This window comes from Microtus oregoni, unplaced genomic scaffold (genome assembly GCF_018167655.1).
Source record: "Microtus oregoni isolate MIOR12 unplaced genomic scaffold, Mior012 000002F_ref0000024, whole genome shotgun sequence".
Classification (NCBI taxonomy): domain Eukaryota; kingdom Metazoa; phylum Chordata; class Mammalia; order Rodentia; family Cricetidae; genus Microtus; species Microtus oregoni.
This window is the reverse complement of record NW_024543061.1, coordinates 1,928,578-1,944,824: the sequence shown is the minus strand read 5'-3', so window position 1 is coordinate 1,944,824 and position 16,247 is coordinate 1,928,578. Positions and strand designations below refer to the sequence as shown.

General features: G+C 40.1%; 1 protein-coding gene across 2 annotated transcripts in view; it reads left to right on the top strand.

Moving 5' to 3' along the window:
• Positions 1 to 3,512: 3,512 nt before the first annotated feature.
• Positions 3,513 to 16,247, top strand: part of Snca (synuclein alpha) — a 100,671-nt gene continuing 87,936 nt past the window's right edge. The window contains exons 1-3 of one of the 2 annotated variants that reach the window (XM_041639163.1): positions 3,513 to 3,649; positions 5,701 to 5,846; positions 14,803 to 14,844. In XM_041639163.1, coding sequence (XP_041495097.1) covers positions 5,726 to 5,846; positions 14,803 to 14,844 — 163 coding nt within the window. In that variant the 5' untranslated portion in view covers positions 3,513 to 3,649; positions 5,701 to 5,725. Of the gene's footprint in view, positions 3,650 to 4,415; positions 4,569 to 5,700; positions 5,847 to 14,802; positions 14,845 to 16,247 lie in introns of those variants that run through there. The other variant, XM_041639153.1, reaches the window with a different exon arrangement.

Sequence of the window (16,247 nt, the reverse complement as noted above, 5' to 3'; positions counted from 1 at the left end):
CCCCTCTTCCTGGATTCCTTTTTATTTTTTAATTCGGAGTAACGTTATGGTTCTGGCTCAAGTTTATGACTCTTTGAAAACAAAATGTGATGCCATCCTAAAGACATTACTGGACATTTCTCATTCACCTCCCACATACAATTGTAAGATTCATACTTGCAGATACATCTCTGTAGCACGTGTCTCATGTAATACAGAGGATGGGGAAGCAACAGACAGATACTAAGACGCTGAGGCTCAACAATAAACATATTGTTCCTGTCCTGACTTAGGCACATTAAATCAATGTTTTCCATCCTTCCAGTCACCTCATCACGAGCATCTTCCTTCTAGCCATGGCATTTCACTCTTTCTTTGTAATAGTGATGCTTACTGCATGGCAGATCTCAAAATTCACTTGTTTCCCAGGGAAATCAAAGGAAGCCCAGGTTAAGTATATATTTGAATAGAACTCTAATCTACAACATAATTACCTGATTAAGCCCAACTAAGTCAACATCATTAGCATGGTAAAATATTAGATTTCGTTCATGGAAGAACAGCTGACACATCTGAGCATTTGGTAGTGCATGTGTACTTTGTCCATATACCCTATAAGCTACTCTTCAGGCCAATAAGGAGCTTTAAATTTTAAAGTTATCTTCAGAGAAAGGCTTTGAAACCCTCTAAGGGTGTGAACAAAAAGAAGAAGGTGACAGTATCATCCAGTTTCTTTCTTTTTTTTTTTCTAGAAGGCTTTAGCTTCATTGTAAAGGCTGAGACAAGAGCCCAGAGGTGGATTTTCAGTAGCATTAGCAGTTAAAACAGCTGCTTAATGTGCTCATAGAACTTGGAGGTGTGGACAGAGTAAAACAGATCCATAATAATCATTCAAAATGGTGAAAGCAATTCTACAGTTTTAGTATGTCTTGTGTGTGTGTATCTGTGTGTAGGAGTGCGTGTCACTGTGAAAGGAGAAAGTCTCCCAATACCAGAGGCCACTGACACAGAGGCTCCAAAGGTTCCCATGTCTTCATGAGAACCTATGCTCCTGATTTCCCATGGTCACAGTCACATATGAAGGCTATTTCTAACACAGGTGGGACCTACCTTCGTCCTTTCTATCCCTGATCTGGGAGACTTCAGAGAGTGGTTTACTGTGATAGAGGACTGTAAGTTCTGGAAAAGCCAGCTAGACCATCTCAGGTCTAAATTTTAGGAGTAAAGTGATCAGAATCCAAGGTATTCTTTGGGCTCCAGTTTTCCTGTCTAGAAAAACTGACACAAAATTAAATTTACCCCCTTGTTATAATTAAATGGCACAGCGCCTAGGTCCTTTTCCAGATATAAACCACTGCATACAGATGTGGAGTCAGGCTGCCTTGTGAGAAGCACAGCCATCTGGTGATTTTCTCTTGGTGGGTTGTTAGTCTGAAAGTATCTGCCATTATATTTCTCTTTTAACCAAAAGCACCAGGATTTAAGGAGATCCCTATGAACTTATAAATATGTCATATTAGGAAATATATTATGTAATTGTCACTATAATCTATCCAGCTAGCTGAGTTTTATGGTTCACTGTGAAAATGCACTATTGGCAGTAACAAAAAAAATCAATAAACTACTGATTCATGAAAGAACATGGGTGAACTAACACTTTCTGACTGATATAAACAAAGGTTATATTCCATGAATATGCATAGAATAGAACAGAACTATAATTCTGAATATAGAATTCTGAATTCAGAATATAGTTCAAATGGTGAAAATTATTTTACAATTTTCCTTTTATCTGTCATTTTTTGAGATTTCACACAGGTCAGCCAACTGGCCACATCATGTAACTGGAGATCTTGGAGCCTGGACAATGTTTAAGGCAGGAACTACACCTTGACCAATACATCGTTTTTCACATTTCCTTAAGAAGGGTACATGGAGCCGGGCGGTGGTGGCGCACGCCTTTAATCCCAGCACTCGGGAGGCAGAGGCAGGTGGATCTCTGTGAGTTCGAGGCCAGCCTGGTCTACAAGAGCTAGTTCCAGGACAGGAACCAAAAGCTACAGAGAAACCCTGTCTCGAAAAATAAAAAAATAATAAAAAATCCCACAAAACTTAAAGAAAAAAAAGAAGGGTACATGGAAACTTCTAGGCAATGAAATAGTCTCTTTTCAAATTGGTGTGAGTTACGCCATCACATGCATTTTTCAAAAGTGGCAGACACTTAAAATCTGGGCAGTTCACCTATAAACTATATTTCAATATAGAGTATCATCATCTATCACTGTGGGTGTTTCAATTGTATTCGTATCTATGGATGTGTGCTGGAATGTTCACAGATGGAAAAATGCATGAAGCTTAAACCTCAAGAAGAAGAACTGTTAGTGACAGAGTGGCCGCACTGATGGCACAAAATCATGCCTTGACAGTTGTAGAAGCTTGTGATCTCTGTGTGGGAGTCTTAGTCTCAACAATTCATGCATGTTTAAATATTTTGCATAACAAAATTTCAGAGGAGAGGCATCATCACAGTTCAGTTTCCCCTATTAAAAAGGGAAAATAGAACCCAAATTGGTCAAGTTCTGAGAGCCAGAGAACCAGCTCCTAGGTTCCACCAAAACAGGGATGTCAAGAAGTTACCCTAGAGACACATTTGTGTCCTTTCGTCTGGCTTCAGACGATTGAACCATAGACCCCAAGAAATTGAAATTGAAAAGGAATTTTCTGGGGCAAGGAAAAGGCTGAAGCACTGTGCTTAATATAGGGACAACATGTCTCCCAGGAAGAAATTTCAGAGGCCAGAGAGACAATCCAGATCACCTTGCAGAAGAGAATGGAGCATGAACAATGATGATTGCTGGAACCACACTTTGACCAGGACTGCTAAGTTATAAAACCTCTCGGTGTCTATTTAAACCCGAACCTCATGCCAGGTCCCCAAAGATGAACTAACTGGTGGGCACTGGACGTCACTGTTCCTCTTCTCAATGTGGACACCTTAACTAACTGTACCCCATGCATATTGCACTATAGTTATATGTGTCTCTTTAGCTGGTCTGTTGAGGACAGGTATCCTAACCTTCTTCACTGGGGATATCAGTGCCCAGGAATTAACCTGCCACTACTTTAGAAACACCATCTTCTTCCTCTACTTTCAAGTAAACAATTTGCTACCATTGTGAGTGAAGTTGATTTTTAAAACGCCAAGAAGTTATGAAAGTGCTTAAGAAACGAATTTCGCTCACACTGATTCGATTCGGCATAGGTGGCTAATTAGCTGCTTGCCCCTTGTTTCTAAATGACTTTCGGGTTTCAACTTTATTACTTATTATTCGGAATTCAAAAGATGAATGAGTGCAAAGATCAGAGAAAGTACTTTTCCTACAGCCCCCCCCCCCCCCCCCATACAACAAAAGCTTGGTTTTGCTGCTAGTGCCCAACACAAGTTCAAAACACAAGAAAGGAAAGCAAAGCAAGGGCGTTCGGCTGGGGGAGGGGCTTGGCTCTCCAACCTTGTCAGCTACACGAACAGCGGTATTCTGCTCAGCTCAGAAAGAAATGGAGATGTATTAAGGAGTACAAAAATTGTCTCGAAGCCTGTGCATCTGCGTGTGTACTGGGCCTGGGGGAAGGGTTTGTCAGCTGAAGTTCCAGACAGCCAGAAGTCGGAAAGGTAAGAGGTGTGTAAAATCCGCCTTTCAATGGGGGCGGAGGAAGATACTGCTTCTGCTGGTCCCAGAGGGTGAATCCCACAGGCGTTATCTACAGTAAGCCACATTTCAAGAGCAAAAACAACTCTAGGCAGCTGGTTTTCGACGGTTGAGGGGATATTTGTTCTTTGCTCCACAGATGGGAAAAATCAGCGCCTGGCAGCTGCTGATTGGTGGAAAGGAAAATGGTGATAGTGGAGTGGGAAAGAGGATTTGCTGAGACTCCCCTTGCCTTCTCGACCTGTAACTCTTCCTTAGTCGGCTCCTCTTCACACTCACAACCCTTTTAGGTCCCTGCAGGCTTAAAGCAAATGGAAATCTCAGACTGTATGAACAAAAGCAACCCAAAGGGTGTGTACTCCCTCCCCAGGGCCTGGCTAGGCACACAGGCAGCCTCAGGCTATCCAGCCCTCGGTGCCAGCGTCCCAGCACGTCCCCGGGGGAGGGGTCGCCAAGAGGAACCTGAAACTGGCGGAGGCAGGGAAGGGGTGGGGGATGGACAAGAGAAACAGCAACCCAAGTTCAGCCTTTATAGAGCCAGGGTCCCTGAACTCGAGGTGAAGCTCAGGCCATCCTCTCTTCCTTCCTCCCGGGGATCCTGCTCCTGGTACTCGCAGCCTTCTCGCATCTCCATCCCATCCCTCCCCAGGAAAGGGGCGAAAGCACGAGGCAGGCGAGGGGCGGGGAGAGGCGCTGACAAATCAGCTGCGGGGGCGACGTGGAGGAGCCGGGAGCCGGAGCGCCTAGCAGCAGACGGCAAGAGACCAGCAGGTGCTGCCCCAGTCCCTACTCCTCCGCCCAGCGCCTTCCTTCCCACTGCCATTGAAATAAAATCAGGGGGAAAGAGGAGGAATTGAAATTCTGCAGAAGCCAAGGGCGCCGGTAAGTACTTGTAGATCACAGCCGCTGTAGGGACCCCGGAAAGCCTTGGCTAAGAGGAGTCTGGGTGCCTGCAGGAGATCACCTGAGGCTACCTCGGCGGTGGGGACAAGGCTAGCGCGTAGAAAGTACATTACTTGGCTTTCTTCCCGCTGGAGACGTGCCCTTCCATCCTCTCAAAGCTCGGGGGAAACGCCAGGCTGCCTGTGGCACCTGCTTTTTCGAGCGGAAACGCTAGGGTGTTTCTTGTTGGGTGCTGGGTCCTGAAAGCTGGGTGCTGGGCTTTGGAAGAAACGTGATCATCCAACTTTCTTCCCCCACCCAGAGTGCGTTCCAGCTTTTAATCGTAGAGTAAGGAGGCTGCCTTTGGCCAGTGACATTTGGCAACAGGTGATAAGGGGTTAATGAGCACGGGGTCCAGGGTCTTCCAGCATATTACAGTTGAGCAAAGTGCCCCTAGGTTGAGTGACGCTGAAGTGAGACTGCTCAAGTGTAAGCAGGCACGTAAGGCGCCTGCAGATAGCAGATAGCAGACTGGCGAGCTAGTGGTGGGAGGAAGGTCTTGCTAGATTAGAAAACCTGGGCTGCTGCGAGTTCGCCTGCAGTTCCCTTCATCCTGAAGTGAGCAGTTCCCTTTCCTCCCATCTCCAAAGACTAACCACTTACTAACCCCACCCTACCCTGGGCCCTTTCTACTCTTGCTCCCCCCCTCCCCCGACTTCAGCTCCCCTCCCCCATTCGTTTTCCAGATAGGCTTTATATTTAGAATGTCGCCTTTGGACCATGGGATCTTGATGGGGCAGAGGGCATCCATCTTCCCATGTAACCCAACTTCTCAACTGCTGTAACACCTGCCAGGTGATCCCATCTGGATCTATCCCATCCATTATTGGTTTGACTTTTCCTCAATTGAGTGAAAAAGCAGAGAGACAAGCAACAACATGCCCAGTCCTATAAATAAATAAATAAAACCCCAAAAATGTAAAACGAGTGTACACTTACATAAAAATTGGGGGGTCCCTATTAATTTTTCAGGGGTTTCTTTCTCGGTTTTTATTCTTTCCACTCTAGCTGCTTTAATCTTGTTTTCTTTTACCCAAATTCTCTAATTCAAAATGTATTGTGTATTTTCTAGTGTGGAAGAAAATACATCTTTAGCCATGGATGTGTTCATGAAAGGACTTTCCAAGGCCAAGGAAGGAGTTGTGGCTGCTGCTGAAAAAACCAAGCAGGGTGTGGCAGAAGCAGCAGGAAAGACAAAAGAGGGAGTCCTCTATGTAGGTAGGTAGTGACACTCTGACTGACGAGTTGCTATAGCAGATAACTCAGTGCTGGTGTGCAATGTCGGATTCGGGTACATCCCTGCTCCTCAGGACAGTGACAGGTTTGTGGAGGTGATAGAGTGTGAGCCTGGGTGTTAGTGCTCAGAAACAAATGGGAACGATGTTTTCTTTCCTCAGAAGACTTAATTTTGTTACTTAGGGTTTTTATTTCAGTTTTCGATGTTTCTGTGTGTGATTACACTGGAATATTTAAAACTGACAACCTGTGAAAAATAACTAAGAATATGCTTATTAATCAAACCCATTTATGGCACCAAGCATGGTGGCACATGCCTGAAGTTCCAACACTGGGGAAGTAGAGGCCCAAGGATCAGGTATTGCGGGTCATCTTCAGAGTGAAGTCAGGGTCAGTCTGGGTTATGTGAAATCCCATAGCAAAATGAGCCCCACACACTCATGGGAACTTGGCTCCTTTCATCACCACTATAGATAATACTTGCTAATTTTAATGAATTGTAATTTTAAAGGTAAGACTTTAATATGATTGTACTTAATATCTGTAAAAATATACCTACTTTGGACCTCCAAATAGAAAAAAAAAACAAGTTGTTTCCAGTGGGTTTCCTTTAGAGACCACTTGGTCAGTGTGGACACAGAAACCTTAGAAACCAAGGAACCTTAGAAGTGTTTGTGTGGTCACATGCCAGATGATGCATGCACGGAACAATAAATGATTGATATTTGGTGCCATTTGTGCCTAAGTGTATTCCTCAAAGTAGAGGTCAACACTCTCTTTTCTGTGTCTTTCCATGTGTTCAATTGGATTCAGTCTTACAAAGCACTTTCAATACTTTGGCGGAAGGAAATGACACACATGTACACACATTCATCTGCAACAGGGATGCAGGTGTGCACGGGAGCACAGATGCATGACTCCCCTGCCCCTCTTTGCTTCTCTGGGCTTTTCCTCCTTCTTTGGGGGCATCACTCTTGGGCTCCTGGGTAGACATTCAAATGGAGATGGAGCAGGCCAGGTGGCAGATATGGCAGAGATGCTACACCAGGAAGTGTGGAGAGACAGAAGTTGTGCTAAGTCTCCAAGAGTTCGGTGGGAAAATTACCCTTGGAAACATTTGTATGAATGCTTCTAATCAAGTTCCCAGCAGATCTCCTTCATTCATTCTTGATAGTTTATTTTTATGTTGACTTAACTCTTTTCTACCTCAAAGCATCATTTCAGAAAGTTGTGAAATGAGCAATATATGAGAACAGTATAAGTGACTTAAGTGCTTCTTTTGTGAACAGTGAAGTATTTATTATGTTTTAGGTAGAATCCAGAATATAAAAAATCTCATTTGTAGATTTTTTGGGGCCTAAGTCTTTCATGTTCTGCAATTACAGGTCAGGACTATTTTTTTTTTTTACTTCAGTTATTTAATGAATATATCTTTCTAAGTTTCTTTATTTTTCTTTCCTTTTTTCTTTTTTTTTTTGAGACAGGGTTTTTCTTTGTAGCTCTGGCTGTCATGAAACTCACTATATAGACTAGGCTGGCCTTGAACTCACAGAGATCCACCTCCCTCTGTCTTCCAAGTGCTGAGATTAAAGGCATGTGCTACCACCTCCAGGCTAGACCACAAATTTCAAGCAAATCTAGAAGTTATTGAATATTGATTTATTACTATTTCTAGATAACAAACAGATTTTATCAAGTAGAACACTTTTATTGTTAATTGTGAGTTTGGACAAATAAATTGCATTTTTTCAAAGATTAGTTTTGTTGTTCACTGAAAGGCAATTATATTAAAAAGGGTACTTTTTCAATATGTCCAATCTTATTAAAATTACCCATCTCTGTTATTATATTTTGTTTTTATATTTAACACATGTATAATTAATAATTTTCTGGTTATGTTCTGGAGTCCAATTAAAAGCTAAACAAAGCTGAATTTAGGATAAAAAGTGAGGTACGAAGATAAGAATCATACTTCCGATATTTGTCAACTTTTGTTACTGTTCAAACTTATTTTGGCAAATCTGTCTCAGATCGTGCCAGCTGTCCTGTTTAAGTGTGAAAGCCACCACAGGCAGTAAGCGGTGTGGTACTGTTTCAGTTTGTTATTAAAACAATAAGCCGGAGTGAGCTCAGGGCTACAGAGATGTGAAAGGAAATCGGGTTATGGACTTACTGTCATACCAACATAAATTTAATCCAACCTACATCGCTTCTACCTTTAGGATCTTGAGGAGGTTATTTAATGTCTTTGAACTTCCTTTTTTTCTCCCCACAAACCTATAGTTTATAAAAATGCAATTACCTTGCAGAGCTTTTGTGGAAATGTGGAACTGAGTACCCTTTCATATTTAGGAACCTTGGCTTTTATTAGATAAGCTTTTCAACTCAACAATTACTTTGCCGACACGATTTCTTCTTCAATATATAAAACTATTATCAACAATTAGCCTGAAGGATTAGAAACAGCCTGGACTATAACTATGGCTCAGTGGCTCAGTGATTGTCTGTGTGCAAGCAGCACTGGGTTTCAGCCCTGTATTAGAAAAACAGAGGATTTAAAAAAAAAGATTAGAAGTAATCAAAGAAAAATTTTAAATTTCACTTCTGGCTGAAAAGCTTGGCAGGAGCATCATCTCATTCCCTTACATCAAATGCTTTGGACACCTGTTTTTTTAAGTAATTGAAGAATTGCCACAGTAATCAATTTGCTGTTACTCTTTGTAGTATTTGCATAAAATTTCAATAATCATACTTTAGTTACATAAACATAATATCAGTGGCATGATATATAATTGGAAATTGAGATTAAAGTCAAAATTTTTTCTTCACATAATGCTACTTTTATAGTAGTAAGTTGAAGAAAATTACCTTCAAATTCTGTGTCACTGTTTGCTGAGCCGAACATCCCACTCTCACATGAGACTTATTACTTGTGTTTAGAGAGTAAGCATACGAAACAATGTTATAGAGGGGTTCTCACAGCCCTCACCAGTCTGCAACCTTGTGATTTCCCAAAAAGCAAGACACGGTTGGGGGCAGGGCACCTCAAGTCAGAGAAGCCATGTTGTCCCCAGCTTCTAAATCTTGTTTCTTATTTGCCACTGGAACGTGCTTTTTAGCTAGATATTATCACTTAGATTTCACTTGTAAATTGAAGGGAAATTATCATTTATAACTTAACTGATAATTATGAAAACGAAGATGAGGTATTATTTTGAGATACAGCAACTTCATCACGACTGTCATTTGTCTTCCATTAAAAAGGCATTCCCTAGTTTATCAGATGTCTAATTCTCCCTGCTGCTGAGGCAGAGGAGACAGGCCAGGGACGAGCAGTGAGCATTTCTTTCCATTAGTCATGGTCTGAACGGTTGTAGGGATGGAGAAAAGGGACACAGAAGAAAGGCATTCTCTCACACAAGCTCTTCTAGTACTTGTTGTGCAATACATTCAAATTCCAGTTGTGACTTTAATAGCACTTGTCCCCAACAACACAATTTAAATATCTGTTACTGCAGTGCATAAATTAAGAGCAATTATGCAAGGTATGAACTTTGCTGCTAGCTCTTCACCCTCAAAATCGTCACACAAATAACCCATTATAATTGATGACTCAGTTAAATGGCTTCTTTTGGAATTTGTTGGTGAGTTGCCACTCTCCATCTGTCACACAATTCTCACAAACAGCAACACCTGTGGGTGTGTTGTCTCCTGTCTCCTGGCGATGGGTCCATGTGGTATTTTACAGAATTGCGTTCCAGAAAGAGAAGGCTGACCAGCTGAGGTTGAGGACACATCAAAGCAGTAAGATGAAAAATGGTGCGAGTGATTGCTTGATGGAAGAAACAGTTGACTATTCAGAGTGATAAAATGTAGGACTGAATTTTAAATAATCTAGGAATTAGTAGTTACCTCATAGACTGGTTAGTGTTTGCCAATTTGACAGAGTACAGCGCAGATGTGGTCTTTCCTGTCTTCCTAGATAGTAAACATGCGGCTAAATACCTGGAGATGAATGTATAAGCTTACACTGAGGATGTGAAGTATCAGAAGCCATTGCCTCAGAGGAAGTAATGCCATCTCAACCCCGTGCTAAAGGAACTATCAGGGACAGCTCATGACATGAAGAGTTGTGGAGGTTTAAATGAGAATGCTATCTAGAGGTTCGCGAACTTGTTCCCCCCTACCAGAACTAGGGAAAGATTATGAGGTGTGACTTGTTGGAGAACGCATGTCGTAGGGGTAGGCTATTAAGCTTCAAAAGCCACCCACCATTCCCAGTGTGTTCTTGGTCTACTGATTTTGGATCAAGATGCAAGCTCTCAGTTGTTGCTGCTGCCCTGCCTTCCCTCTCCCACTGTGGACTCTAATTTTCACAATTCTATAGGACATGAATAAGATACCTACCCTAGAAGGAATATGCAATGAGAAGAAGACAAGCACTGTTAGAACTACTTTATATGTTATTTTTGCAAAAATAAAAATGTTAATCTACAAAATGTAAGATAAATATTAACTTTAATTTTATCATTTCTCAACATACTTATAAATGAGTAAGAATGCCTAACAGTTTGAATAATAGCCCTGGTCCTTCCCCTGCCTAAGCAGTTTGCCCATCCATTATTAGGTCCTGTAGTGTGCACTAGCTCTAGGGTGCCTTGCACAATGAGCAGTGCCTGTGAGTATACACAGACAACACATGTGTGAAACACTGGAACGTCCCCGATCATTCCAGCTAGTATGGCCGTCACTCTGCTTCTTCTAGTGTGGTGATGTGCCTCATGCCTTCAGCTTCAGCTCTTCCTTCTTCAGCGCTGTGTGTGTAAGAACCAGAACTCTCACCATGTCTGCATCCTGCATTAAACACAGTGCTCGGGGGCCTTCTGTGCACTATTTCCTGTGATACTTTTACTAAGATAATGATGCAGATTTGCTTTTTTTTTTTTAATGAAGTGAATGTTAAAACATGGACTCTGTACTGGGCAGTCTTTATTTTCAAAAATGAAAGTTCCTACATATGTTTTTTTTTAAGTAGGGAGTTGAATGAACTCCTTTTAAAAATATAATTTTAAAAAATATATGCAAATTTCATTTAAGACTGTGCTTATATATATTCAAAAACATTTTCCAAATGCTTTAGCATACTTCTGTACATGTCCTTAGATCTAATTGATCATGTTATTAGACTGTAGATAACGAACATCTGAAGTTTAAACAATTTTGGAGCTAGAAATCACCTCTTATACTAGGTAGTGTTTGTCAACTTTACAGGAAATAGAGATAAGTGCGAAGAGGAAATATCACTGGAGGAATTGCCTGCATGAGATTGATCTGTGGGAATCTTTGCAAGGGTTTTTTTCTTGGTTGCTAACTGATGCAGGAGGGCCCAACTCACCCATTGTGAGTCGCTCCACCCCTGGGCAGGTGGTCCTGGGTGCTATAAGAAAACCGGTATGGAGAGCAAGCCAGTAAGCAGTGTTCCCCAAGGCCTCTTCATCAACTCCTTTCTCCAGCTTCCTGCCATGCTGGAGTTCCCACTTTGGTTTCTCAAGATGATGCCCTTCTAAACTGCAAGCTGAAATAAACCCCCTTTCCAACAAGTTGCATTTGGTCATGGTATTTATTACAAAACAAAAGAATTTGATTTGTAACTTAATTATGTACAGGTAATCATGAAGTTCATTACAAACGTCGATACCTGTATTTTGTATTTACTGTGCGCTTAGCCTCTAGGAAGCTATGTATATGATATGGGTTTGTTCTAGTTTTTTCTACTTATTTCCTGTACACTTAACAAGATTTTTTTTCCAAAATAGTGAATTTTTAAAATACAGATTGTTAAATTTCTTTCCGTACACAAAACTAAATCTTTTCCAGTTTATATGTCTTCATTTCTTTGTATCCTTCACATTCTTCTGTGTGTGGATAGGATTATGGTAGTTAATGTTCCTCTCTTCCTTTTTATTCCTTTCTTCATTTTCTTGTTAATATTGGGGATCAAATCCAGGACCTTGCACATCTGAAAACATTGCTGTACCAAGAACTATGTCTTCAGTCCTATAACTTCCACTTAAAATTTGTATTTTAAGTGTGTGTGTGTGTGTGTGTGTGTGTGTGTGTGTGTGTGTGTGTATTTAAAACTGTGGACATTAATTGCACAAAGTGAGTGGTTTCTTTATGATCTTCTCATACATGCATTTATTATACCAGGGCTATATACACCCTTCTATTGCTCAATTTTTATTTGTAGAAATGATTCTTTTCAAATTCTATTGTGATTACTGCTGTTTTATTTTCATTGGGCATGCTCATTGTCCATGATATTGTTGCATAAGAACGTTTTAATGTAAGTATGTAACACATGATCGTTCACAATGCTTGTATTCACTTTGATCATGTTTCCCCATTAGTTTATGATTCTTTCTCTCCACATCTTTAGTAGTGCCCTCTTACTTCTGTGTCCTTTAAAAGAAAACATTCTATAGTGCACATAGGAGAGAAAAAATGATGCCATATTTATCTTTGTGAGCTGGCTCATTGCACTTACCATGATGACCCATCCATTTTTTACACACATCATTTTATTATTCATTATGACTGAGTAAATTAAGGACACTGCCATTCTTTCTCATCAAAAATGAACTGTTTCCTTCCTCTTTGATGGATGTACAAGTTATGTGTGAATACATATATGTATGTATATATTCATACCATATATATATATATATATATATATATATATATATATATATATATGTTTGAATCTTAAGCCTATATCTGGTGTTCAGGTTTTTTGTGTAAAATTCATATTTAGATGTTTAGATTTTGGGCTACTGATTCTGGGGCTGGAGAGATGGCAGAGCAGCTAGGAGCACTGGCTGCTGTTGCAGAGGATCAGAGTCCAGTTTCCAGTCCAGATGTGTTTGTTCACATCCATCTGTAACTCCAGTTTCACACTCTTCTGGCGTCCAGAAGGCACCAGGCATGCAAGGAGTGCACATATATGCATGCAGGCAAACACTCATGCATATAAAATAAAAAAGAAATGTTTGTAAGGCTTGGTTCTAAGTTCCGCTTTCTGTCAGTTCTTCAAGTGCGGTATTTACTCATTTTAAAGTTTGTTCCGAGTTTGTTTGATTATGAAATTAGGATAATGTTTTTAAAGTTATGAGCAGTTTCATTGTGACTGCCTGTCATAGGATTTAAATTATGTTTTTTTTGTTCCTCACTGGGATCTACTTGGGAGACACACACACATTCTTAATATACATTTTATATTAAAATATTCAAAAATTACTAAAGGCAGTGTGTTAACTAAGAAAAATTCTATTAAAGTTTTAAAAATTGAAAAAAAAAAAAAAAGAAATTCAGTACAGGGAGAATTCTGAAAAAAAAATATAAATGGAATTTTTAGCCATGCCACTTCTGTGTAAACACCAGAGTCAGCATACAAAAAATGATATACTGCATACCCATGCTTATTTGACCACTCAACCGCAGCCCATTATAGAATCAGTCCAGTTACTCACCAATGGATGAATGGGAGGAGAGAATGGAATATATCAAAAACAGAGCTTTTTAAGTCAGCCTCAAATCAACAAAAGCCATATAACTCTAAAGGTGTGAATTATATTGAAAAATTCAACCTTAGAGAGGTCATGATTAAAGCGCATTACAGACTTACTTTTAATAATATATGTAATAATTATTTGTTTAGTAATGGCTAAGACGTTGGTGATGTTTTTATCTTTTGTACAGTTTGATTGTGACATAACATGCTCTTACTTAATATTAGACAAATCACTTAATTATGATTTTTCCTTATGCATGAAATGGACACTGAATGGCTCCTTCAGAGTTTAGGTGAGGTGAAGCCGGACCAGAGGTTGGGCAGACATTGGCACCTTCTTTCCTTCTGCTTGTCTGTTGAAGTTTGGCCAGTCTCTATTCTGCTGTGCCTTTACAACATCTGCAGGTCTGCACACAGAGTCTTTCTAAGCCCCGTGATATCTCACCTTTCCCTTTTATAAACAGATATCAAGCATCAAGCAAAGGTTATATAAAAAGTCATTGTGTTTTGTGAAAATCTTTTTTGTTTTATTGAAAATTAAGTGTTTTTTTTTTTTTTTTTTGGTTTTTCAAGACAGGGTTTCTCTGTGGTTTGGAGCCTGTCCTGGAACTAGCTCTTGTAGACCAGGTTGGTCTCGAACTCACAGAGATCCGCCTGCCTCTGCCTCCCTAGTGCTGAGATTAAAGGTGTGCGCCACCACCGCCCGAAAATTAAGTTTTATTTATCTGATACATAAAGGCACAAAATGTTTACCTATCAGTGAGACACCTTGTAATGTTTCTTACATGTTTACATTGTGAGATCAGATTACACATCTCTGTCACCTCAAATATGTCAGATGTTTCTGGGTATGGTGACATACACCTTTAATCCCTGCACCAGGGAGGCAGAGGCAGGCATAAATCTCTGAGTTCAAGGCCAGCCTGTTCTACAGAGCAAATTTCTGGACAGCTGGGGCTATGCAGAGAAATCCATGAAAAAACAAAGAACAAACAAAACACTTATGAGATCTTTTTAGCAAGCACCGTTAAACTCTCTTGTAGTGTTTTGAGTTACCCCGTAGCCTGATGCTGTCTGTGATCACCCCACTGGAATAGCACAGAGTTGCACACTGCTGACTAAACTCTCTGCCCATTAATTTTGCTCTCCGATCTTTCCTCCTGCACTCACCTGGAGAGGCCCCTGCTGGCTTTCATGTGCTCTGGTAGCTGAATCTCCCCAGTTAAATGAGTTTTGTGAGTGTGTGGTTTTGCTTGTCCTTTGAAGTTGTCTTTGTACATGAACTTCAAAATATTGAGATGGTTTAATTGGCTGACTGAAAATCCAAGGACAGTTTAAGACTTATGCATTCAATTTCTTTGTTTTTAGGTTCCAAAACTAAGGAAGGAGTGGTTCATGGTGTGACCACAGGTAAGTTGCACTGGTTTTTATCCTGGGGTAATATCTAAAATGTCCTATAGGTCAATTGCACCTTATGCTTATGGTTCCAAATGTAGCTGTCAAAACCACTGTCTACTGAGGAACACTGGTCAGTTTACTTTTTATATACCTATTTTTAAATTTGTTTTGCTTTGTTGAGACTCAGTATTGCTATGTAGGCCAGTTTGGCTTCTGCTTCAACTTTCTAAATATTGGTATTATAGGTATGCACCAATGTACCTCATATACTGGCTTTGTTTAAATCTTATTCTTTATGAACAATTTTTAAATAGACAAATATGGATTAAAGATTTATAGCCCAAATGTCTAATGATTAAGAATGATGGCTTTAAATTTGCCAGCCATACTTATTCTTAATGGTTTGGTATTTGGGTTTTTGGCTCAGAAACAAACAAAGGAAAAGGCAGCAAAGTAAATAAAATGTAATAATGCTATTCTTTCCTCAAATATTTTATATTTTATATAAACATTTCTCTAATGTTTGGTATTTGGATCATAATTTATACTGATTATAACATTTCCTCTGTGATTAAGGGTTCTTTTCAGAAGATATGCTTAGGATTATGTTATTTTAAAATTTCTATATAGTTTTTATTTTATTTATGTCCACTTGGCACAATTTCAGAAGGAATTTCAGTAAATCTAAAATAAGACTTACAATAAAGGAGAAAACCGGCAAAGATGATGTAGTAATGTGGGGAGGGAGGTGTGTAGTAGAGCGATAAAAGGCTAGGAAAGTAGATGGGAAACAAAACAAATACAGTCGAGTTGTCACAACTGTAGCCATACTTCTAATGTACATTCATCAGCATCAGACCTCCTGCAGTGGAAAGAGACTTTTCATGCATGTAATTGATATGACCAGGAATCCTTGACCATGATAAATTCCTGCAACATAGCAAGTGCCCATCAACAACCTGTAAAACTGAAACATAGAAAATGTTCCTCTTACTTCAGTATGGGAAATATGCAAAACTCAGTCAGACCTTGATTCAGACTTTTGTTTATTTACTTATGTATTTATTTTTTATTCATTTTACATTCCAACCACAGTTCTTCCTTCAACCCCTCCTTCTATAACCCCTTGCATTTCCCTCCCATCCAGTTTACTTCTCATCCACACCTCCCAAAAAGTCAGACCTCTCATGGAGAGTCAACAAAGCTTGGCACATTAAGTACAGGAAGGATCAAGCCCCTCTCCTCTGTATCAAGGCTGAGTACTGTATCCCACCATAGGGGATGGGCTCAAAAACGCTAGCTCATGCATCATGGATATATCTTGGTCCCTCTCTCAGGGGCCCCTCAGATAGACTAAGCTACACAACTATCTCTCATAAGCAGATGGCGTCGTTTGGTTCTATGCAGGTTGAACA